The 24,935-nt window shown below is 48.0% G+C and overlaps 1 protein-coding gene across 2 annotated transcripts in view; it reads right to left on the bottom strand.

Annotated features, from left to right (window-relative positions):
• The window catches only part of COP1 (COP1 E3 ubiquitin ligase), a 125,007-nt gene extending 120,317 nt beyond the window's left edge, over positions 1–4,690 (bottom strand). For both annotated transcript variants that reach the window (XM_068199451.1, XM_068199452.1), the window contains exon 1: positions 4,284–4,690. In XM_068199451.1, coding sequence (XP_068055552.1) covers positions 4,284–4,621 — 338 coding nt within the window. In that variant the 5' untranslated portion in view covers positions 4,622–4,690. The remainder of the gene's footprint in view (positions 1–4,283) is intronic.
• Between the last annotated feature and the right edge of the window lie 20,245 nt (positions 4,691–24,935).

Here is a 24,935-nt window from a genome sequence, read left to right as displayed (position 1 = left end):
CAACAGTTGTTTGAAGCTAATCTAACACCAAGGGAAAGTTAAGAAATAAGTGGAGTGATGGGGACTTGCAACATATTACAGTTTGTAGGGTACACTGAAACAGGGAAGCAGAAGTATGGTGAAATCAAGGCTTCTGTGCATGAGGTAACTTATTCTCTACTTGTCTTAAGCAGCAGAGTCAGGTTAAAAAGTCGCAAATAACTTCAGCAAGTCAAAAATGTCACTGATCGCTGGGAAATAAGGCATCAGTATCTAATAAACACCATTTTTTAATCCAGCACTGCAAAGGTTTACCATTCTTTCTCTGCAGGGCAGACCTCAAACATTTTCAACATCTACTTTAATCAAGTTCATGGCTCTAAGTTTTACCAGTTGTTTTCCAGGCACCTCTCAAGAGTGCTAATGTCACCCTACTGCTACACAAACACCTGGCTGAAGTGATCACTACGGTATTTAAACACACTTCAACAGCAAACAAGATTTATTATAGTGCCTGCCTTCTATTCAGCTCCTCTCTGGTCTAATCAGAGACCAGGACTTGCTCCAGGCTCTGTCCTTCCTATAGAAGGTGGCCAGCTTAAAGATCACTGCTGTTTCTATCTACTCACTATGAAGCTCTAATATAACAACAGCTAGTAAGACTCCTTGTACATGGTATGCAAACCGCTTGCTGCGTTTTTACTTTGTGACTTCAGGGCAAATTTGCAATATTCCTTACTAAAATTGCTTTCCAGACCACAAAAATGGGAACAACTACACTTAGCCCATGCCTGGATTAACAGGTGAGGAAAAGAACTGGTTTTAAAACCCATGAACCTGCAAGCCCAGGTGGCATACAGCCCTTCTCACAGCTGAGCTGTGGTAGGGTGCTGATATCCAGATCAGCATGCAACAGCCCCTCTTCCATACATGACTTGTGCCAGAACTCAGAAACAAGGACTGGTGTGAAGCTGCCACTGAAGAGACAGGTAAGATCCACCCCATCCAGGGAGCCAAGCAGATAGTAACTGGTTTTAAAGAGGTTTAGTCAACCACTAGTTGGGAGAGCTAATACAAGGCCTGGGAAAACTAAGTAATTACATTGCTGGTCAGCAGAAAATCATCTGATTAGAGAAGTCCCTTTCAGACACTCTCCAGGCAAGTGGAAAGACACCTGGCTACAGAAGCAGTACAAAAATACCTTTATATTCTGCAGCCTGCACTACGAGAAACAAAGTTTTCCCTTTTATAATAAAGTTGTTCACTAAGTCAGACATCTGCAGTCCTGATTGGAGTTACACATTTTCAGGCAGAAGGTGACATACACCACAAACAGGACACACTTGCAAACTCCTGAGCGTACACTTGCTAAACATTTCACAACCCAAAGCAGCAACACAAGACAATGTTTACCCTAGAGCCTCTGCCTCGCTTGAGATAGTGCTTTCAGAAGACAGGCAGGGAGGTCACACATGTTAATATTACTGAGGGAATTTACACTTGCACCTTGATGTTCAAAACTCGCCCAAACTTCTTTACTCTTTCCCACCTTCCACCTGGTACAGGCATAACCTACCACTGAGTTTACAGCTGTGGTTAACAGCAACTTACAGCTCAAGTTCAGAAAAATTATAAAGTGCTGCATCTGTTAGCATCTTGAATTATCCTTACAGAGGCAAAAAGGGCATGGGGGAAGCTTCTGTTTCTCACACTGAGATATGTAAAGCTTGTTTAAATCAATTATTTAAACTAACACACACCTGCCTTCTTGGACATTGCTCAGAACTCCAGAGCTGCCCAGTTTGGTTTATTTCTGCATAACTGTATTGCTAACTCAAATTTAAAAAAAAGAAAAAAGACAGCTACTGTTATTTGAAGCTAGAACAATAATAAGTAAGAACAAGCCCTTTAGCCCACAGAAATATAGAGCAGTGAAAAACCCAAGTTAACTATAACCATTGTCTGCTCATAAAGCTTCTGACCTGCACTTCAGTATGCTCAATGTGGCTCTTGTAAATACTAAGAAAAGACATTTTGCCCTGAGTACTACTGGGCTGATTTCTTTCCTCTCACTTGTTCACTCAGTAGTGCTCCTCAATGAGGAGAAAACAGCTAATTACAGGTTCTTCTTGAAGCATGCACAGTACTTACCTGCAGAAAAAAAGCAAGAACCTCAGCTTTCTGAACCAGCTAAAAATACATCAAGTCCACAAATTGGTTATGGGTGTAATTTCCTTTCCAAACCCCTCATTTCTACAACAGACAACAAAATAGGACATAAGAGCTGACTGGAAAGGGCAGGGAGCCATGCCGGCAGAGCTCTACTGTCAGAGTGTAAGAGTAGAGGGAACAGAGGAGAATGGGCACTTGTAGTTGTGTTCATACCCCATGACCAGAAAACCTGTGAGCAACCAAGCTCACACCAAGAGTCTTAAATCCACCTAGCATGGCCTAGAACCAGAGCAGAGCATCAGCTGATGACAGCAGTCCTCTCATCCCTACTCTGCTACTGAGCAAACTACTAACTACAGCAATAAGCAGTAATTTTTGACTATTACTTATTCCTAACAAGAATTACTTACTGTTTTTTCTGCTACTAACTTCTTAGCAGCTTCAGGTTTTCACTTCAGTAGCAAAGGTGTTTCCTATCAACTCTGCTAAACACTTTACAAGCTGTAAAGTTAAGCCTACCGGGTTTTGAGACAATACCTGTCGTCTGGGAGATGCCTCACATCCAATCCTCACCTGTAAGTCAGAGCTTACATTAGAGCTGTCAATATCATCCTGGAAGCAGTGGCCCACTTATAATCTTTTTTTTACTATCTCCTTTCCATACATGACTTTGCTACAACTTGATCTTTTTCCCACTACCTTTTCCCTGTTTGCCTTTCTCAGATGCAAACACCTAACCTTACTTCCTGTTCTCACATTTTAGCACATCCAGCCAGCTACAAAAATCAAACCTACTTCTTGTGTTGGGACGTTTGAAACCCACCAGCAACAGGTTCTCCTCAAAACTGCAAATTACCAACAGTTCTCAAACCACAGGCCTCAGTTTGCCAATTATGTTGAAAAGTGATTTCCAGCTATGAGCTACAGTTGGATGGCTGGATGCTAGAAAACAACAGCTGTAAAATGTTTAGACCATCACAGAAGAAATTCCCTACTAATCCGGTTTTAGGTGCCTGCCTGATACAAAACTTGTTGCTGTTTCAAACTAGACAACCTTTCCCAGCAAATGGGCAAACCAAGCCAGCTTTGCTGGAGCTATCAACCATCATGAGGCTCCTTGGAGTCCCTTCCAGAGGGGCACTTAATCCTTTGATGAATCCTCTTGCAAAGATGAGAGGGCTCCAGACCACTCGAGGTCACATTGTCCAGGAAAACAAGGCAGTTGCTGTGTTGTCAGAACGCTGTGAGGAAACATCTCGTGCTGCAGGGCCTTTCCAACAACTTGGGTGCACTCAAGGAGGAACCTGCCAGGAATAACCTGATTTTGCTTAAAAATAGAGAGGGTGGAGGCAATGCTGCTACATAGGGCCAAAACCAGACAAAATCAGTTAGGTTGGAAAAGACCTCTGAGATCATCAAGTCCAACCTATGACCCCACACCACCACGTCAACTAATGGTGTCAACTAGCTGAGTGATATGTCCAGTTGTTGCCTGAATAGCTCCAGGGATGGTGACTCCACCACCTCCCTGGGCAGCCCATTTCAATATATATTCAACCCTTCCAGGAAGAAATTCTTCCTAACATCCAGTCTAAACCTCCCCTGGCACAGTTTAAGGCTGTGTCCACTTGTCCTGTTGCTAGCTATCAGAGAGGAGAGTCTGATCCCCACCTGGCTGCAACAGCCTGTCACGGAGTTCTAGAAAGTGATAAAGTCCCCCCTGAGTCACTTCTCCTCCCTAGGCTACCCATCTCCCCTCCCAACTGGTCCTGGTGCTCCAGCCCCTTCCCCAGCTCCGCTGCCCTTTTCTGGACCCGCTCTAAGAGCTCCACGTCCTTCCTGAATTGAGAGGCCCAGAACTGGGCACAGGACTGGAGGTGTGGCCTCCCCAGAGCCCAGCACAGAGGGACAATCACTTCCCTACTCCTGCTGGCCACACTATTTCTGATAGAGGCACAAAAGAGGGAAAACCCCTTAAGCCACAATCCCCGGAGGGCAGCAGCCGTTCCAGCGCCAGGAGGGGCTGCCGGCTGCTCCCTCCTCCCGCCGCTATTCCACACTGCCCAGGCTTCCCGACGGCATGGCGGCGCCCGGGCTTCCCCCACCGACATATCGCGACATATCGCGCTCACCACACGAAGTCGTTGCTCTTGTCCTCGTAGGAGTTAATGAGCCCGTTGCAGAGCGGGGTGAGCAGCGGCCTCTTCCTGCCGCCGCCCCCCGGCGCCGCGGCGGAGCCGCCGGGCCGCGCCGCCCCCGCCGCCAGCCGGGCCAGCCCCGCGCCCGACCCCGACACGGCGGCCGCCACCAGCACGGGCCGCGCCGCCGCGCCGCCCGAGGAGGACGAGCCGGGGGCCATGGCCGCCGAAGAGGAGGAGGAGGAGGATGAGGAGGATGAGGAAGAGGAGGAGGAGGAGGCCGGTGTGGCGGCGGGCGGCACGGCGGGGTGCGGCGGGCGGCTGCCCGACATGCCGAGGCCGGGCCGGGCCGGGCGGAGCGGCCTCAGCGCATCCCCGTGCGCGCGGGGGGAAGAATAAAGTTCCTCCAAAGAAAGAGAAAGGGGAGGAGAAAAAAATGAAAAATGAAAAAAATCCCACAATTTAAAAAAAAAAAAAACCAAACCAAAACGGCGGCCCCGGCGCGGCGCTTGTTCAAGCTTTATTGACAGGCGGACAGCGCGGGCGCGCGTGCGCGGGGCGGGGCCGCGCCCCTGAGGGGCGGGGCGGGGCCGGGCCGCGCTCCCCTCACGGGGCGGCGGCAGCCGGGGCTGCTGGGGGCTGGGGTTCTCCTCCCGCAGCCGCGGGCTCGGAGCGTGGGCCAGGCGCTTCCAGCTGCGCCTGAAGCTGCTTCCCCTGACACCACATCTAGTGGTGCGCAGGCCTGAGGCACAAGTCTGTCGAGGAGCGGCTGAGGGAGCTGGGAGGGCTCAGCTTGGAGGAAAGGAGGTTCAGGGGAACCTTGTTCCCTGGGACCACCTGACAAGAGGTTGTGGCCAGGTGAGGGTGGGAATCTACTCCTAGGCAAGCAGCGACATAGTCTCAAGCTTCGGCAGGGGGCGGTTCAGGCTGGACAGGGGGAAGAATTGTTTCACGCCGAAGGGTGGTTATGTGTTGGAATGGGCTGCCCAGGGAGGCGGTGGAGTCAGTGTCCTTGGAGGTGTTTAAGGAAAGACTGCACGTGGTACTCGGTGCCATGGTCTGGTTGACAAGGCAGTGTTGGGTCACAGGTTGGTCTCGATGACCTCACGGGTCTTTTCCAACCTAATTGAGTCTGTGATTCTGTGATCTCCCTCAGAGCACTGAGGGGAAGGCAGCCAGGCCTCAGAGGGAAATGTGCCAGGCTGTCTCTCAGAGACCCTCCCTGGGCCCCCAGCACCACAAAGAGATGCTGTGAAGGGCAGGGCTGATCTGTCTCTCACAGGATGTTCTTCACCTTAGTACGTACCCTAAAAGGCAGCTCTAAGCATGCTCAGCTTTAGCCCGTGCCATCCAGCCCCACAAAAAGAAATGGATCCATGGACCAAGGCCAATTGTGTGAGGTTCAACAGGTGCCCAGTCTGCACTTGGGTCACAAGAATCCTAGGCAGTGCAACAGACTGGAGGAGGAGTGGCCTGAGTGGCGGAGGAGGACCTGAGAACCTCAACTGCTCTGTCCAGTTCTGGGCCTCTCACTGCAAGAAAGACTTTGGGGGGCTGGAGTGGCTCTAGAGAAGGGCACCGGGGCTGGGAAAGGGGCTGGAGAGCAAGTCCCCTGAGGAGCAGCTGTGGGAGTTGTGCGGGCTCATGCTGAAGAAAAGGAGGCTCGGGGGGACTTCATCAAACTCCGTTACGAGGGTGTAGCCAGGTGGGGATCAGACTCTGCTTTCAGGTAACAAGTGACAGGAGAAGAGGAAAATGGCCTCAACCTGGTCGGAGGAGGTTCGGGTTGGGCATCAGGAAGAATTTCTTCATGAAAAAGGTTGTTCAGCATTAGAACCGGCTGTCCAGGGAGGTAGTGAAGTCCCCATCCCTGGAGCTGTTCATGAAATGATTGGACATGGGATTCAGTGCTCTAGTCTGGGTGACAAGGTGGTGATCAGTCACAGGTTGGACTAGATGATCTTGGTGGAGGTATTTTCCAACCTCAATGATTTTATGATTCTGTGAAAGATGTCTGGTGGTGAGTGAGCAGCTTTTCCCAGGTTTGAGGCAGCTTTCTGCTGGCTGGGTGTGTGGGAATCCCAATGGTGGGGACCACAGCCTGTTGGGTTCCTGTTTCTCAACAGCAGGCCTGAGTTTTAGAGAGCAAGGGCAGACCAGTTTCTGCACAAGTTAATTAGTAAAGTGTTAATAAAGGATGCCCCAAAGTTGTTTTGGGTGTTAGAAATGTTGTCCCCAGACCCAGCCTTTTGCAAGCCAAACTGAAAAGTTCATGGAACATAGCACTTGTCAATTCCTTGGCTCGGCCAGAAGTCCTGTGGAGAGATAGCTGCTGTTCCCTTTAATTTCTCTTTCAACAGCCTATGGAAACATTCTGCCTCCTTTGCATTGAGTAACTGTATTGTCTGCAGTCAGCTTTACTTGTCTACAGTGGAGGAGGCAGCTGGTGAAACACTAGGGCATTCCCTGAGGAGGGTAATCCTAAACCCAGGTATGGGAAAACGCCCAAAAAATCAGTGCTGCAGCACTCCTCCCAGCAGGGACAGCAGAGTGAGCGGTAAAACCAGTATGGGAGCTGGTAAAACTGGTCTGAGAGAGAGAAAAAGGTGCTTCAGGTAGGCAGTATTGGTCAGGAGACCTCCCAGGCACGCAGCAGGCTGGAAGGGATGCTGGATGACAAATGTCCCAAAGGCAGAAGGGCAAAACACAGCTCTGGATTTATCCTGCAGATGCAGCTGAACAGGTAGAGCTCCTCCTGACCTCCCCTCTCAGAGGTGTTGGAATACCATTGGGTGTTTGCCTCTGTATGTTTACCCCTGATGTTGGGAAAAATCACCAAGGCAGTCAGCAAAACCCAAAATGTCTCTGAGGAATTCAGTTCAAGCCAGGAAATTCAAAGTTAGAGTCCCTGAGAGATCTAGGTCAGCAGTCTCACCTTTACAAGCTGACATCTGCCATTAGAGTCACTCCCATGATTTAACTCTTTGTTGCTGTTATTAAAAACATTTTTAATCTAGCTTTGGGGGCTCTTGGTATTTTCTTTTGGGTTTGGATTTTTTTAAGCCATCGGGTTCCCCTGCTTTTTGTAAATAGCTTTCTGACTGACAGGTCTCAAGACAAGCTCCATAAAGTCATTGAAGTGTAGTGATCCCCCTTGTTTTCAGTGGAAGCAAAGGAGAATTGCTGTTATTTAGACACCTTTCTTTCAACCTGGCTGTTAGTATATGTGTGCATCTTATTTTCTATTGCTAAGAGAAAGGGAAGTCTCATTTCCTTCTCTTCCAGAGGGATCAAAAACTTTATAGATGAGTGCCTACAATGGACTTTCAGAAGTAGTAAGCAGTAGTATTGGCAATAGCACAACTCCGTGCTTCACACTGAAATACTGGCTGATCCTTGAAAAGTCTTGCTGATGCCATTACTGACTGCTCCAGAGAGGAAAAAATGACACAGGCAAAAGCTGTTAAAGATCAAATATGTGAGCACTTATGCCTATACATAACTGGCCTTCACAACATCCCCTACACCCACAGCCCTGGCAATGAGTGTGACTCCCAGCTCTTCAATACCTAGGGAAGATCTCCCTGCTTCCTGAGCTTTAGGATACCTTTATGAGCTCTTGGAGACCTTCTGAGTGAATATCTTCTTTTCACTGCCCAAGTGCATTGGGAGCAGCCTCTGCTCCTGGAGACACTTCTTTCCTGGGGTTACCTTGTATTACCAGTTCCACAATCCATGTATGCAGCCTAAGGGAAGGTTAGGTGTCACTTATTGGAGATACCTGTGTGTTATATCAGGTAAAAGGACATGGAAAAGTCTTCCAACTCCAGTGCACTGCAGCAGGAACTGTGATTTGTCAGTTATCTTCTAGTTCTTGTTAGTCCAAGATGAGCTCTAAGAATTAGCTTGATTTAGTCCAGGTATCAACAACACTGTGATTACTCTCAGTGGCGAGGGTACAAGAGTGAAACAGGCTAGATCAGCTGTGAGAGGTTTCTCTGCCTCCTCCAGTCAGCAGTGGGCCTTTGCAGGCCAGAACCCTGCATTGGAGCACAGCTCATGATGGGCTCAGGACAGAGGGGAAAGTCTTGGTGTGGGGACACCTGCACCCTCATGTAGCACACTCCTGAGAGGTCCTGCTTCAGAGGATTGTCTGTGTTTCCTCACTTAGTCTTAATGGAGATACATCTGCCAGCCTTCAGAGGTGTGTGGATCAAGTACGGAAAGCAAACATCACCTGTTCCCAAGTGGCCTGAAACTTAGGCTGCAAACAAATGAGTTTCTTTGGGATAAGCTGTCTCCAGCTATACTCCTTAGTGGTTATTTTACACAAAGAAACTGGTATTTCTGACAGATGTACATTTTGTAAGACTGACTGGAGGAATCTGCTATAACTTTTCTGTATTTTTAGCCTCTAAAGCCGGTCACTGACAACGTCCCAGCAAAGTATCAGTTCTGATTCTGTGCAAAGAGAGAAGACACGCTACCCATGGCATTAAAGGAAGGAGAAGCCAAGTACTGTCTATAGATGAATGAACTTTAATAGCAGTGTAAGAGTCTGCTCTTTTGGGTACATAAACCCTACTTAACATAACCCTCGAATTTGTGACATTTGCAGCTGCAACTCCATTCACTTGTGCAACCATGGAGTCCAGTGGCAGCACAGCTACAGAAATCATTAAGGATACTCTGCATAGGTCATCTGGCAGGGAGGCTGAGACTTCTTCCACACAGAGTGATCCATGGGCTGTGTGTCTGGGGGAAATGACAGTCACCTCCCAGGCTCCAGGCTCCGGATTGTTGATGATTCATTAGGAAAATTGCTTCTACTTCCGTTTCTGAGCCTGCTGCTGCCACCTAATTTCCACTGGGTCCGTTAGTCCATTCAGGAGCTCAGCAAACCCTGCTAGGAACTGCCACCCTGGCTTGGGAATTGCTGCTCCAGAGGTTATTAAGGAACTTTATTAATAATCATTGCATTAACCTCTCAGCTAGTCGGTGATAGAAATGCCATTTCTTCCATTTTATAGCTGAGAAAAATGAAGCGTAGACAGATTCATCACCTGGTTACAGAGTCAATGGGAATTCTTAATGCTTCATAAATCTGAAAATTAGGCTGTCAGCAACTTCTGGAGTGAACCTGCAGCAAAGCCATTCAGGAGACCTAGTTCCTACCCATTAGGTGCCTCCTTCCCCAGTTTACTGGGAGAAACCAGGACACGTCTCTGAATTTCAATTCCTGCAGTCAGGCACAGAGATGTGGGGATCTCGAGGGGCTGGAGGAACACAGCACAGTGCTCCCTGCCCACAGCACTCTTCTCCACAGAGAAGATCCTTGAGGAGGGGGCATGATGCACTTAGTGACCATGCTTTGATACAGGGATAGGAACTAATTGGTCATATAGAAACTCAGGTATGTGTCTGGTCACCACCTGAAACTCGACTCTGAAAGATTATTTTGTTAAAATATACGATTTAGGTTAACTCAGGCTGCTTGGGATATGAGAAGAGCAGGAACTGTGGGGGACTGAGCTGGTTGGTTGTTTTTTAAATTTCTTTTCTGGCTTAATAGTACAAAAGCAAGTAGTGCTAGGAGGGAGGATGCTTAGAGACATCTGCTGTATTTAAGATTATACAGAGTTCTTAAAATAAAGATTTTTTTCAATGCTTTATAACAACACCTTTGCTACTTGCAAGATGAAGTTTGATGCCTCAGCCTTAGGCTAGCTCCATGCTGATACAGGCAAAAATGGTTTAACCCCTTTCAGAAACCAAGAATCAGCAAAAATAAAATATTTAAATTTATTTCTGTATTTTAAAAAGTCAGCTCTTTTAAAGAAAAAAAAAAGCAAGAGGTATATGGTAGAAGTGTCATCTTTGCACTGCAATCAATTACATCATTCTAGTTTTCTGAGGAGAAATTTTCATTTGATCGAAATAAATGAGGTTAAAATAATTTGGTGATTTTTCCATAATACTGAAATACTGTCTGCAAAGTTTCTAGGCTCTACAGAGACCTGAAGAGAAATGTCCATGGAACTGCTGTTTTAATGTGTGTGCACTGAAGCAAATCTACAGAGGAGCCTGGCCTACAGCAGCAGAAATACCTGATGCACTGCTCAAAATTATGGAATTCCCTTTACACAGGAAGAAATGATGATATCATCTTATTATTAGACACCACACTGTAACGGATGTGTCCAGGGGAAGAGTGAAGGTTCCCTTACGGCACGTCCTTTTGCTCCAAGAGTGTTTGACCTCATATTAGGAGTAGGTTTTCTCGGCAGATATTAACTAAACCCTCTGCTCAGTATAAGCATGGATAGAGATGGTTTCTCACACACATAGGCTTGACCCAGACTCAGTTTGTGCAACCCTAGGTCTGTCTTGGGATGCTGAAGTTCTGCCAAGCTCTCCAGTTCTCATGCAGTGCAGCAGCAAGGCTCACCTGTTCCTTACCTGCTCCCACTGACACCCCCCAAGCCTGACCAAACTCAGCCCCTCTTGTCACTCCCACTCAGCTAATACACCATGTCTAAATACAACCACGACCTAATTACCTTCTTGTCTAACTGTAATAATCATTTTCATACAGATGATTTAGTATCTATCTCTGTCTAGGCTGATTTCTCTCCCACAAAATATGGTGGCATTGATGTAGTTACATGCCCTTACAGTATGAAATAAGTCTATTTAGTAGACTGCATTTGGGTCTTTGAACATGAGCATGGGCTGCTATCTCTGAAAGCTCCCTCCTTTATCATTATGGAAAGCAAAATTCATAGAACCACAGAATGGTTTGTGTTGGAAGAGACTTTAATGATTATGCAGTCACCCTTTCCATGGGCAGGGAAACCTCTCACTAGACCAGGTTGCTCCCAGCTCCATCCAGCCTTGAACACTCCCAGGCTTGGAGCAACCACAGCTTCTCTCAGCAGAGAAATACAGGAGAGGCAGCATCATGCCAGCTGTCAGGACCTTGTGGGCACAAGAAGTGTTGCTTGCCTTGAGCAGCCTCATCTGGGACCTCCATGCACACATCCTCTGGCAATTGGCCCAGGCACTATATTTAAGGTAATCCCAGGACTTCTCTCCTCCTTAGGATGTAGAGTGATGATGCCTAACCCTCTCAGTGGGTGGGACCTGGTGCCTCTGCTGTTGGTAGCTGGTTTCCAGTCCTACCTCATCTGCTGCTGCCTCTGCATAGGCCTAGGACCTGATTCCTCTGCTGTGTCTGAGAGCTGGTGGACCCTGTTACCAGAATCCAGCCCTCCCTGCTGTGCTCAGGCTGGACCCTTTTTGATGAGTGCCCTGCAGTGCTGGGGTTACCCTGGGCTCCTGGCTTGTCCCCTGCATGGGGCAGCCCTCAGCTCCTTGGCTGCTTCCCCTGCCTGCTGTCTCTTTGCTAGGCTGGGATGGCAGGTGACAGGGGTTGGTGCTGCAAGAACCCACCCAAAGAGTCAGCTGTTGGTTTGTGGTAAGCTGTAGATGGCTGGTAGAAAGTCATAGAATCTTAGAATGGTTTGCGCTGAAGGGGACCTTAAAGATTACCTAGTTCTAAGCTCCTGCCATAGGCAGGGACTACTGTCATTAGACCAGGTTCCTCCAAGCCTCATCCAGCCTGGCCTTGAACACTTCCAGGGATGGGGCAACCACAGCTTTTCTGGGTAACTTGTTCTAGTGTGTCACCATCCTCATAGGGAAGAATTTCTTCCTAATATCCCATTTAAACGTGCCCTTTGTCAGTGTGAAGAAATTCCCCCTTATCCTGCCACTCCAGGCTCTTTTCCAAAGTCCCTCTCCAGTTCTCCTGGAGCCCCTTTAGACCCTAGGGTATTTATGAAGTCTTCTCTTCTTCAGGCTGAACACTCCCAGTTCTCCCAGCCTGTCTTCATAGGAGTTTATTTTCCTTTGTTTTTCTGATTATTTTTAAAACTAGTCCATAGAAAAACTTTCTGTGGTCTTGTTACCCCTTTTGAGCTGCTGTAGCTTCCCTGCATTGCCTCAGTTGGCCTCTGCCACCCCTGTCCCTCCCAGCCCTGTGTATGGCAGGGCAGAATTTAGGCTGTCATAGCCAAGCAGAAGCTGCCCTCACCGGGAAAAACTTCAGCCCAGGAGCTGAGGATGCCTTCATGGCAGCAGCACTCCTTCATGCTGCTTTAGCATCGGGGTGATAAGCTGAAGTAGGAAAGACAAGGTTTTGAGAGCTGCTTCTTCTCAGTACCAGCGCTTGCCATCAGAGGGCAAACTCAGCCCAGGTGAAGATGCTCCGTACCCGGCTATAGCAGCCTGCTGCTTCCCAGACTCATCTCTGTGAGGTAATGACAAAGGCAAGAGGCCATTTACCGTCCTTCTCACAGAGGACAGATGCAGCTTCCCATCTCTGCCTGCTGCCGGGAAAGGCTCTGCTCCCCAATTCCCTCGAGAGCAAATCTTGCTTTATAGGAGCATCCCAGCCAGCAGCAAGAGGCAAGGATGGTGCTGTGAGCTTCAAGTCAGAACAATGTGTCACTGTGAGTCTCATTAAAGAAAGATGCAGGACACACTTTTTTATGGAGCAAAAAATAAGAACATCCCGGTTTATTCACACATCTCTTCATAGAGAGTTTTAAAAGAACATCCCATATCTATCCCCAATTGCTCAGTAACAAGTTGTTACCCTGTATTGATCGATCACTCAATCCCCCTGTGTGTACGTGCAGAGAGAGTTGTTTGTGACATACTGTTTTCATTTTCCTACCTAACGGTGTAAAAACAGTTTATACAGGTGGCTAGTGTTTTTCACAGTCCTAGAGTTCTTTCTCAGGGAAAGCAGCTTGTTTTCCACAGTCCTAGAGTTATTCTCAAGGAAAACAAGTTGTTTTTCACTGCTGCAGGACTGTCAGCTTTCTCACAGCTTCTGTCAGCTCAAGTCAGGGTTCAGTTTGTAAGGCCTCTGGCCTGCTGTTTCACCACCACACAGTGCAACACAGAATGGATTCCCAGAAACCAGCAAGTCTGGGCTTTAACATCCCAAAAAGAGTTTAACCTTCCTGCTCCAGTAGAATTTGTATTTATGGCTGAATACAGACTTTGAGCAGCACTCAAAAAACTGTATCAGTTAGTGCTTGCTTTCTATCCAGCTTCTTGCTGCTCTCCACAGCCACTGGTGATTATGGCTCTACAGCCCCACAAAACCAGTGGCATTAACGTAACCTCTACGGGAGTGTAGCCCCCCAGATGCATCCTAGAGGAGCAAAGTGTTCTATACTGCTGCAGCTCTGACCTCTGCCAGGAGCCCCATCTGCTGGCATGTGGGCCCGGCTGCCAGCCCAAAACCCTCCATGCTTCCCAAGGCATTTGGGGAGGATTTAAATCTTGCCAGCTCTCCCCTTTGCCTCTTCCAATGAATCTCAGTCTTAATCCACACCCCCCTCATAGCCAGAGACTTCCTTTAAAAAGCTGGAGGGGTTTTCAGAGGGGAATAATGAACCAGACGCTTTCCCGGTGTCTCTCTTTGTTTTTACAGCCCTGGGTCTCCCCTGAAGACAGAGAGTCCTTTGTACTGCATGGGGTCTCCTTACAAAAAGAGGCTTGTGAACAGAGCATCCTCCCATTGGGTACCACACCACATGGATTTTTTTTCCCACCTGTCCTCCTAGGCATAGCTAGTGTCAAATCCCTTTCTGGGTGTGAGGGACCGAGCCAAAAGCTTTAACCTTGGAGATGCATGGTGGATGTATGCCAAGTTGCTCAGTGCCATCCTGCTGCCCACTCTCAGTCTAGCTGGAAGGTAAACAAAGGGTTAACCTGGTTGTCATCATCTCCCCTGCCCAGCTGATATTTGGAGTGAAGCCACATTCCAGTTTAAAGACAGCTGATAATTGAATAAACTCTGCATCTTGAGTGAATTTAAAACCAAGACAGGAGCTCTCCCCATCAGAAGTCAATACATCTCCTCTTGCAGGGATTTTTGTCCTTAGTTAATGCTGCAGCTGCCGCTTCCAGGGGTTGAGTGCGTGCTTGGGAGCAGTCAATTTTTGCCTGTTCTTAAGGCTTTAAATTTAGGTCTCTGTGCATAAAGGAGATTCCTATTTCTATTTCCTGCTAAAGGTGAAATCTAGGGCTACAATCTCATATGCCCTTAAAACCTTTAAGCAACTTACTGATGATGTGGTGTTGTCCAGAATCCTTGTCCAGGTAACAAGGAAAGAAAGGCAGAGGTTGCAAATACAGCTCAGGTGCCCTATTATATTTAGATCATGGTGTGAATGGAGGAAACCAATGTGATGTAGCTAATTGACATAATGTTAATTAAATATTGGATACTCTGCATGTACCCTTGCAATAAATCACTCCTAGTTTCAGATGGGAAATTCTCTCATTGTCAATATACAGATACACTGGACCGGGAGAAAGCTGTTTCCTGAAAAGTTGAGGCTGATGATTTATTGAACTCTGTAAAATATATTTTATTTGGTCCTTCTTTGTGTTCATTGTTCAATGATACTCAAACAAATGCCTTTGAGCCTGGGAACCAGCAGCTTTTTGGCACGTGTTCCTTTTGCAAATGGGGACATTCACACCAGAAATGTGGTTCCACGATTTCATAGCCACGTGGTGGGTAAGAAAGGATGTGCCATGCAATCTGTGCCCCATCAGAAATACCTGGCACTGCTTCTGTTTTAAACTTCACTAAGCAAAATAATTGCATGGAGCTGTTTACTGTCAATCTGCTGCCTGCATGTTATTAATAGGAGAGATGGAGTAAATAATTAGGACTAATGATTAGAGAAAGTTGTCATCTGTTCATGAATAATTTGAAGAGAGGCAGTGTTCAACAATTAACTTATTGGCAAAAAAGAGATTTATTCCATTTTGGAAAAGTGTTCTCTATTATGCCAATACATAAGCACCCACACACTGGGCCAATGTTCAGACTTCAGTTTCCCCCAGCCCTGTTTTTGTTTCACACTCAAGCTGGTGTGATGTGATTTCCAGAAATGCTGGGGATCCCCTGCCCCACTGAACTTCCCTGCCAGGCTTTGGAGTTGTGTGTCTTTAGGAAAGCAGGGACACATTTCTAAAGTCCAAATCATGGTCTGAGGATCACAGAATCGTTTAGGTTGGAAGGGACCTTAAAGATCATATAGTTCCAAACCCTTGCCATAGGCAGGGATACCTTAGACTGGATTGCTCCAAGCTCCATCCAGCCTGGCCTTGAACACTTCCATGGATGGGGCATTAAATTCATAGCTTCTCTGGGCAGCCTGTGTCAGGGCCTCATCACCCTCACAGTTAAGATTTTCTTCCTAATAGCTAGTCAAACCTGCCCTCTGTCAGTTGGAAGCCATTCCCCCTTGTCAAATTATGACATGGTCTGGTAAAAAGTCTCAATTTTCTTTTAAGTCTCCTTTAGATATTGAAAAGCTGCAATAAGGTCTCCCTGGAGTTTGTCAGGCTGAGCAACCCCAACCCCCAGTTCTCTCAGCCTTTCCTCAAAGGGGAGGCTGTGAGTGCACATCACCCACTGCTATCCCCAAGTCCTTCTCTGTGAGGCTGCTCTCAATCTGACTTTGGGCTCTTCTGTTGGATGCTGACAATCAGCTTGTGGAGATGGATGAATCCTGGTTTCCAGTGGCCTCACAAATACTGGAAACTTACTGTGTGAGTGTGGAAAAACTAGCCAGCATGGGAAGACCAGGGAGCTGGGGCACTTTACCAAGAGCAGAGAAGACTCAGGAGAGGGTGTAGAAACAGACTCCAAATATATTAAAAACCACCCCAAAAGGAAAAAAAACCTGTCTCTTGAGAAAAAGGCGAGAAGTGATTTGTTTAAACTGCAGCAAAAGAGTTATGAAAAATGGAGGAAACGGCTTTTTGCCAGTAAAATTAGTGAAGCACAAGGAGATATTGTGGGAGGTCCCTGTTCCTGGCAGAAGGATCCTCTATGGGAAAGGCCAAATAAGGTTTGCCCTGTGAGCTGGGGTGCCCTGCCTTTTCCTCTCCCACTGCTGGCTGTGAAGGTGCAGCCTTCCTCATGCAGCAACTGTGGGGGATAACTGTGAAAGTGGACCTTGGAGAATGGGATGTTCAGACAGTGGGAGAGATCTGCAGTGGTGCAGGTGGGCACCAAGGTGTAGGATTCATTTTATCCAGCTTCAGCCACCCAAAAGCTAGTTATGGCAGCAAAAGCTATTGTCCAGTATCCCTCAATGACCAAAGGACTGAATGAGCAGCTATGTGAGAGTTATCCAACCCATCTCTGCCAGTTGTCCCAAATATCTGAGATAAATCAACTCCTGGAATGAACCATGGCTTGTCTTTTCACTCACCAGAGAGGGAGCCTGGATGATTTTCTGGATTTATGCAACAAAGCAAACCAACCAATCTTACAGATATGTGTGGCGTGTTCAAATTAAGCATCACAGGGATTCTCCATCAAACCACTCAGGTGAGGTCAAGGGCTCTGCTGAACCTGTAAAAGCCCTCTCTAGGCTATATCAGGCTGACTGATGTCAATACACCAACCCTATGCACCATTCCTTCTCCTCAACCACCCTCTGCCCACCAACACTTTTTTATTGAGTCTGGCTCACACCAAGTCTGAGGCTTGCTGAAAAAGATCATCCCACAAAAGTTCAAATGTTTAAATCCATTTGCTTCCAGACAGGAACCATACATGGGGTGCTCACTATCCCAAAAGCTGTAGAGCCAACTAATTTTGTGGTGGGAAAGCCTGCCAGCATGTTGAAGGCTGAGGGAATTCTGTGGAACATGTTCAGAAAGCAAATGATTGATTCATCATCAGTGGTGGAGAACTGATTCCAGGAATTATGTGTGCGCCAAGCTGAAGCCTGTCGAAGCCAGGGAAAAGGCATCCTTGAATTCAGGTCATCAGGGCTGGGAAATGCATGGAGGCCCTGGTACAGGAAAGCTTAACTTCCAGTGCGTGCTCAAGCCTAACTAACCTCCGTTAACGTCAACGGTGATAAAATTAAACATGAGGTCAAGATTTTGGATAAGAATGGTTTATGGCCTGGAGGCTTACATGGATGAGAATGTCAGGCCAGCAAGCCAGGGCATTCGATATTGATCAGCCTAATCAAGGAACTCCTGCGTAAGCTGCCACATGAATCAGGGAATAATTCGGGATAACAGACACATCTGAGTAATTCGTGACCTACTGGCAGATGATTCATGCAGACAGGCAACATCCATCAGATGCATTATGCCTCGCAAAGGACTTCTTGGAAGGCTTATGGGTCTGTGGGTGGCCCCACCTCCTCAGGGGGTTCATCAAGGGAGAAGCTGGGAGCAGGTGGGATTGTGGGGCTGCCCCAGCACCCATTGCTACATGGGGCAGAGCTCGTCCTTCACCCATCAGCAGCCCAAGAGCTTTGGGCAAAGAGGGCTCTTCAGGATTTTCAAGCTGTCTTTGAGAAGAAATGGATCAATGTAACTGTAGACCCCTTATCCTGTCCCTCTTCTGTCACACATCTCCCATGTAACCTTGTTTGGATGTTCTTTATACCTTACTTTCCCACCTGAAGCATCAGTGCATGCCTCTGCTTTCTGTTCTCAGTGTAGTCTGCAAGATCCATCAACTATATCCTGGTGTTCACCAAAAGTCATCATGGAACAATACCACATATACTGGAAAAAGCCTGGTTTGGACCTCTGAAACTGGGAGTGTAAGACTCAAAACCTGGAGAAAACCAAGCGTTGTCATCTCTGTTCACCACAAATCAACTAGTTTTTGAGTAGGTAAATACCTACTCCAGAGACACATTGCCATGGGATAAAACACCTGCCTCACCTCTCCAACCTAGACACACAACAATGCTATGGCATTACAAGCTGCATCTGTGTTAGGGTTGTGGTTTGCCATGCTGTATCTGAGATTCTACATCAGACAGAGAAGAGTTTGAGCCTGACACTATCAAATTCCTGTTTGACAGTGAATCAGCAGTGCCCTTTGGGATCTTCCTTAAGGTGCACCGTTCCTTTGCTCTTCTTCATGGACCAAGTGATACCAGGCAGTGACAAGTGTTCCAGAAGCAGAAAGTTCCCGTTCCCCTTAAGAGATCTAGTCCAGCTGTTTCACCTGGCTTGAAGTCACAAAGGCAAGAGGGTGGCCCCAAGGCATTGGCAGGAAGTGTTATGGGTGGCAGGGCTTGGATGCAGCTGGAGAATCAGCAGAGTCAAGGGACAAAGCTTCCTAAGATCCCATCAGGAGACCCGCACTTTCTGCAAATGTCCAGGGAAATGGGCTCCAAAGCAATAATCTCTAGGGCTGGTTCTTTGCCAGAAAGTCTTAAAATAATTGCAAGTGTGGCTGCAACCAGAATCTATAAAAAAACAGTAAGTAGAAAGAGTGTCTGCACTGTGTTTGCATGATCAGCAAACAGGCCTGGAGATGCTAGAACAAGAAAGAGAAAGAAATCTCTTCTGCCATGGAAAGCACAGTAAGGGGAGACAGCATGTCAGGTTCCTGATGGAGTTTGGCTGGGGCCTCACTAGTGCCAGGCTCTTGAAGAGGGTGTGAAAGGACTTGCAGGCGTCCTGCTCACGCTCTCCTTTTGTGGGATGCCCCCAGACCAGGGTGATGGTACCAGCAGGATGAGCACCTTTCTTTTCCCCAAAGGGCTCCTGCTCTGCCTTGGAGATGGGAAGCAGCTCAGAGCAGTATGGAATTCTCCATCCTCACCTCATCACATGAGAATGAACCTGTCTTTTGTTAATTTCTCACAAATTTTGTGAATTTTTTGTACCATCATTGGTGCTCTGGAGCCTCCTGCATGGGGACTGTACCTGGTCTCTGCTATCTGGCTTCTCTCTGCATGCTCCAGCATGGCAGGTAACCTTCTAGTGGCTCCCACTTAGCTTTAAGAGTCGCTATAAAAAGAGCTTGATAGGATCAAATGCTAACAGAAAGGTTTTCCAAAGGTTGAAACTGATCTGCTCGAGGGCATTCGTGACTGGGAGATGCCAGAAGAAACCAAATAACCAGTTCATTGTGGAGTAAATAATTGGATTTTAAATACTCTCCGGGAAAGAATTCCGGGCAGGGTGGGGAATGGGGGGAATACTGCGCTAAGTGCTTGGAAAGCTGTTGCTCTTCTAAATCTTCACTTTGCTGCAACATGTATAAAGCATTGTCATTCAAAGCTATGGATGACAAATGGGGGACTTTCTTCCCTGAATTTGTCTGAGGTGTGTGAAGCTTCAGCATCTACAGCATCCAGCACCCATGGTGTCCATGGATGGTGTGGAAAGCCATGTCGCACTGCTCATATCCTTTGTTGCCCCTATTTTTGTATGGGGGGAGCAGCAAGCAATTCCCTGGACCCTCAATGGCTGGAGGTGCCTTGGTTGCAACCCTGGGTATTGTCCCTTCCCACACTGGAAGAAAGGTCTTACCAGTAGAGCTACATCTCCCTCCCACCCGGTTGCGGCATGAAACAGTGCCCATCTCCTGGCCTGGAGTAGCTGTATGTCAGTATTGACTTCTGGAGGTTAGCTCAGTGCAATTCCACCCAAAACATTACCTCTGCCTCCTTCTGAAATGAGGGGGAGGATGTCAGGATTGCTCTTCCAGGTCAGGGTTCAAGAGCTGTAGCATCAGCAGCGGCAGGGAAGCACACAAATGGCTCAGTCAAGCCCTGCCAGCATCCACGTCCTCATCCTGACTGATGTTGACTGTCCATGTGAACAGCAGACACATCATTGGGTCTTCAGGGCTTCAACCTTGTTAGCACCTGGGCCAAAGTATCCCAGTTTTCAGTCTATGCTGATGGACAAAGGTTCCCTCTTCAGTTACTTCTTTTTGCAGAATAGATGCTGAATCAAAAATGGTCTCAGCCCTGCTGACATCCACTTCAGCTGGGCCAGACATCCTGTTTAGCAATGAGTCTCTCTGTGGGAGCACAGGACCGTACAACCACGGTCACACAGCTCTTGGACCAGAGCTGACTCCTAACAAGCCATGTCTGAGCACAAGTGTGGGCCTTGCCCCCAAAAAGCCATGCAGCTGTGCTTTTGGGAAGAGCTGGCTCAGATCCTGCAGCCATGCATCCTCAGGCTGCCCGGGGACCAGAAATCCCCAGCTGTCCTGCGTGTGATCCCCATCTTCATGCTCCCACTCCTTCCCCCCCTTTTTCTTCTCTCCACTAATGCATTCAGCATATAAAGCTGAGGTTTCCAAAAGATCTCTGAACCCAAAGAGACATTGAGGCGATGGAAAGAGAGGGAAAGAGAAAGAGGCTTTTTGAATATTGAATTAAGGCTGTCTCCAGTATTATTGGATTCCCATAAGGAGGCAGCCAGGGAGCCCACTGCTTTAGTGTCCTATGAATATTTCATTGCTTGACTTAAGCTCGGTGAAGGGTGTTTCTTTGCACAAAACCACCTTTTTGGCTTGTGGGTTTCTCTCCAAGCATGTGGTTATTGTCCCTGCTCTTACAGTGACTATGAAATCAACCTGGCTTGTGGACAGAGTCATCTGACACTACAGCAACTTAAATTTGTCAAACCTGGGTGATCTTTTGGCACAATCTACCTAGGAATTTCCAGAAGACAGCCAGACATGGCTCAAAACATCTTGGTGATTCACTGGGTCAGACTGCAGAGTGCAGCAGCAGTGATGCTCAGTACCTGTGTCCCATCCAACCATGGTGACACTGAAGAAGGTGCATGGTCAGGGGGATCATTTCACCCCACTTGAACCTATCAAGTTGGCTGCAGAAGTGGGGAAATAAGTTGTGCTGCCTGGTACCCTCTTGTAGGCACTGGCCTGAAGGATCTGGGTCTGCCTTGGTTCCCCAAATTTTAGGTGCTTACCTAGAGCTTTTCTAGGCATTCCAAACCATTAATTCCTCAGGCTGTAAATCTTTCCAAAATGAGCACTTCCACAAAAATTTGTGGGTGTCCTGCTTTCAGGCAGGCTGCAAACCACATTCACTAATGCAATGGAGAATCCTGACACAAGCATTGGTTGGCCACTCTGCACAGATGAAAATGGTCTCAAATACTGTGAAAACACCTAATTTTCCCTCTCCAGGACTGGTTTTTGGAAGTGCTGGTGCCCTACTCCTACCACCCTGTGCTTTTCCTCCATGACTCAGGAACTTCCACCTATACTAGCCAACCTGCTCAGAGATGGCAGTGGCAGGAGCCTTTTCCTTGTTTATTAGATGAGCTCAGAGGTCTTCCATCCACAGCCTTTAGCACCTCTCCTTGCTCTGCCAGGTGCTGTCACAGATCTAGAGTGATTCAAGTCTGGAGGTGGTTGGCTAATTCCATTGCTTTCTTCTCCTTTTATTTTTGTCTCCTCTCTCTCCCCTGCCCCTCAGTCTTCAAATCCCCTTCAAAGAGGGAAATTAATGAAAATTAATTGTTTTATTGTAGACAGGGCAGATAACACTGCTTGTTACTGAGATTGCCCAATACTTCCCATTATGGGGCTGTGTTTCCCATTACTTAGAACAATGCCAAAACACAGACATTCAGGAAGAAATTGTCTCCCAGGGATTTGCCTCTACCTGAATTTCTGTGCAAGATTTCAGCCAAACTGGGTCAGTTTTATCTGACAGAGAAGCCATGGGAAAGCCATTTTGTTTGCCTGTGGCCAAATACTCTTCCTGAATTTCCTTGGGAAAACTCTCACCCTGTGCTTCACCTGAAGAGGTGAAATTTGGTGAGAGAGGACCCTCTTGGGATGGGGAGCTGCAAACCCTTCCTGGTTTCCTTGGAAGGACACTGTGCGTTGTGCAGTTTGTTTAAGATTTTAGAATTATTATTCTTAGTTTATAGTTTCTGCAGCGGTGGCACAACCCATTGACCAAGAGGTGCCCACCACATGGTGTACAGCCCCAGTGCTATCCTCCCTGAGCCATGTCTTCTGCAGGGTGGAGACCCTCCATGTCTCCTGCATGACTGAGTCTCAGCACTGTCCAGTCCATGGCTGTGGGATTGAACAGTCCCCACAGAACCCAGAACAGCAGCAGACAGAGAGCACAAATCCCACTTCTCCTTGCTGGGCACCTGCCTGCTGCATAAAGGAGCTTCAGCTTATCACAGCTGTTTGTCCCTGAGGAAAGACGAGAAGGGAGGTGACAAAACATTTTATGAGCAAATTTCTGATGACCAAACATGATAGCATCACAGACTGGTTAGGTTTTGAAGGGACCTTTAAAGACCATCTTGTTACAACACCCCTGCTGTGGGCAGGGACACTTTCCTCTAGACCCAGTTGCTCCAAGCCCTGTCCAGCCTGGCCTTCAACACTTCCAGGGTTGTAACATCCTCATGGTGCTACACTTTCTACAAAGTTTGGACCTCTCTTCCCCATAAGGCAGGAGGGCAGCACCCTGCTATTACCTGAGACACCCCCTGTGCCCCTCTGCAACATCCCAGGCAGGGATGGTGGGGAGCCAGGGTGCAGCTGCCACTGTTTGGTTACCCATGTGGCACAGGAGCAGCGTGATCTTTTCATCACAGATGAGAAGATGATGCCCCAGGACCACACCACTGGTTCCCTTTTGCAATTTAATCAGGAGAATCAAGAAGTTCTCTGGGTTAACTGGGCTCGTTGCACACTGAGGCCACAAGGTCCACGCGCTCCACAGCAAGCCTCATGGCACATACAGTCCTGATGACAACTGCAAATCCCTTCAGTGCCCACCTTGGTTCTGCCCATCTTAGGCTTTAATTTTCTAGGAGGGTGACAACAGGTGGCTCTGGTTGACGTCAATGGAATTGCATTAACGCTGCTGAAAACCAGCCCCGCGTCGTCTGCTCCAGCAGAGCCCTCTTGGAGCGCGGCAGCACGCGGAGCCTTTTGGCTTTCATTAGGGTGGGTAAGATGGATTGCTCGGCTCCTAGCTAGGACAGATAGATAAGGATAATGGATGGATGCCCAAAGAGCAACCATGCTTTAGGCAGATGAATAAATCACTTAGATTGTTCGTATATAAACAGGAGGTACCAGGAGGACTCAGCTTTCAGAGAATGGTGTGTCCAATTTAAGCCTTATGATTGTGTTTAAGGATCTAAAAACCATTCAAATGGACTTTGTTAATAGAGGAAACCCCACGTATAGTGCTCCTGTGACAGAGCCATTGTCACTCAGGGCTTGGCTGAGAGCCCCAGTCCCTCTGGTCCTTTGGGAACCTCCATCCTGAGATACCCTGTCCCTGTGACACCTTTCCTGGTGAAGAAGAGGCGCCCAGGAAAGGGAGAGGGGCAGTGCCCTCCTGCTGAGAGAGGCTGACTGCAAGACCTGCCATCCGTCTGCCTATCTGTCTGCACCAACCACACACCCCCAGCTATCCTAGGAACAGGAGAGGTCTTCAGGAGGCTTTGCAGTGCATGAAGTGCCCTTAATTTCAAAGGATGCTCAGCTCTGACATCTCCAGCATCTCGGTATGGGGTGGTGGGGTGATATGGGTCAGTATGAGGGACAAACCTCCAGCAACTGGAGATGGGGCCGTGGGGTGTTACAGGGCCACTACCAGGGCCATTACCTCTCCAGCCTGGCCCCTTCATGCTGCTGAGCACTGCATTTACAGCTGCCCATGTGCTCAGTGGGATGGCAACCACTAGGCTCTCAGGCTGTGACATGGGGACATCTTTCCCACCCAGAGCAGTGGACAGTGTGTGCCTGGTTTCAGTATTTTTGGTACAGGAGTTGTGTCTGCTCCCATGGGTGTTTGACTGTGTTGGGATCCATGCTGAGCACTTGTGGAAATGCTACAGTGGCTGCAGATCAGATAGGAGGAGACCTCCAGCCTGTGCAGGGATGAGGCAAGCTCTCAGGGCCCATCCAGGGCCAGCCCATGACCTGCTGTACGAGGAGCACCTGGTGCATTGCCACTGCAAGGGCTGTGCCCACACTGAGAAGCTGGCTTGTTCCCCTGCAGATGTCCTTGCATGCCCTGCACTGGGTTGGGAAAATCTTTTGGTATCCATTGACACCCCACACATTTGTGTCTTCCTTGCCCAAGTGAGTGTGGCTTCATTGGGAACTCACTCTGAGCCTTCACCCCCAAATAACTGAGCTGTGGGTCTGGTTCATGGGGCTGGGCTGCCCTGGCTGCTCCCCCAGGCCAAACCACAAGGGCCAGCAATTGGACTCATCTCAATTACGCTTCACTCAGCACCAGCTGCCAGCTCATCCTCAGCACCGAGCTCCAGAGATGCTTCTCACCTCCCTCTGAGGGCTGAAGCAAGCCCTGAGAGGCTCCAGGAGCCAGCCAGTGGTGTCTCTCTTCCGATCCATCATTCTCACCATCCCTTTTATTTGCCCTCAGCAACACAGCAAGCCAGGATGATGCTTCAGCCATTCCCTCCCAGAGCAGTTGGAGTCCTGGATGCAATTCTGCTCCTCTACCAAAAGCTGATTCAATCCCTTCCCACCAGGCAACCCCTCTTTCTCTGTCTGCTTGCTGCCTTAATATCCCTCTGATCAATCTCAGAAGGATCCAGTAACATGGAATGGCAGATGGGGAACAGAGCATGAATATTAATTAACAACGAATTCCAAACAGAGGGCTTTAATTACATTAAGAGTGCAGGCTCAGAGGCAGTGACTTACTTCCTGCTGTAAATCTGTTGACAGGTCATTTGCCACAGTGGTGTCAGTGCTCTTTAATGAATGAATATATA

This window comes from Anomalospiza imberbis, chromosome 9 (assembly GCF_031753505.1).
Source record: "Anomalospiza imberbis isolate Cuckoo-Finch-1a 21T00152 chromosome 9, ASM3175350v1, whole genome shotgun sequence".
NCBI lineage: Eukaryota > Metazoa > Chordata > Aves > Passeriformes > Viduidae > Anomalospiza > Anomalospiza imberbis.
Note: the sequence above shows the minus strand (reverse complement) of the source record. Positions and strands in the feature narration are given on the sequence as shown.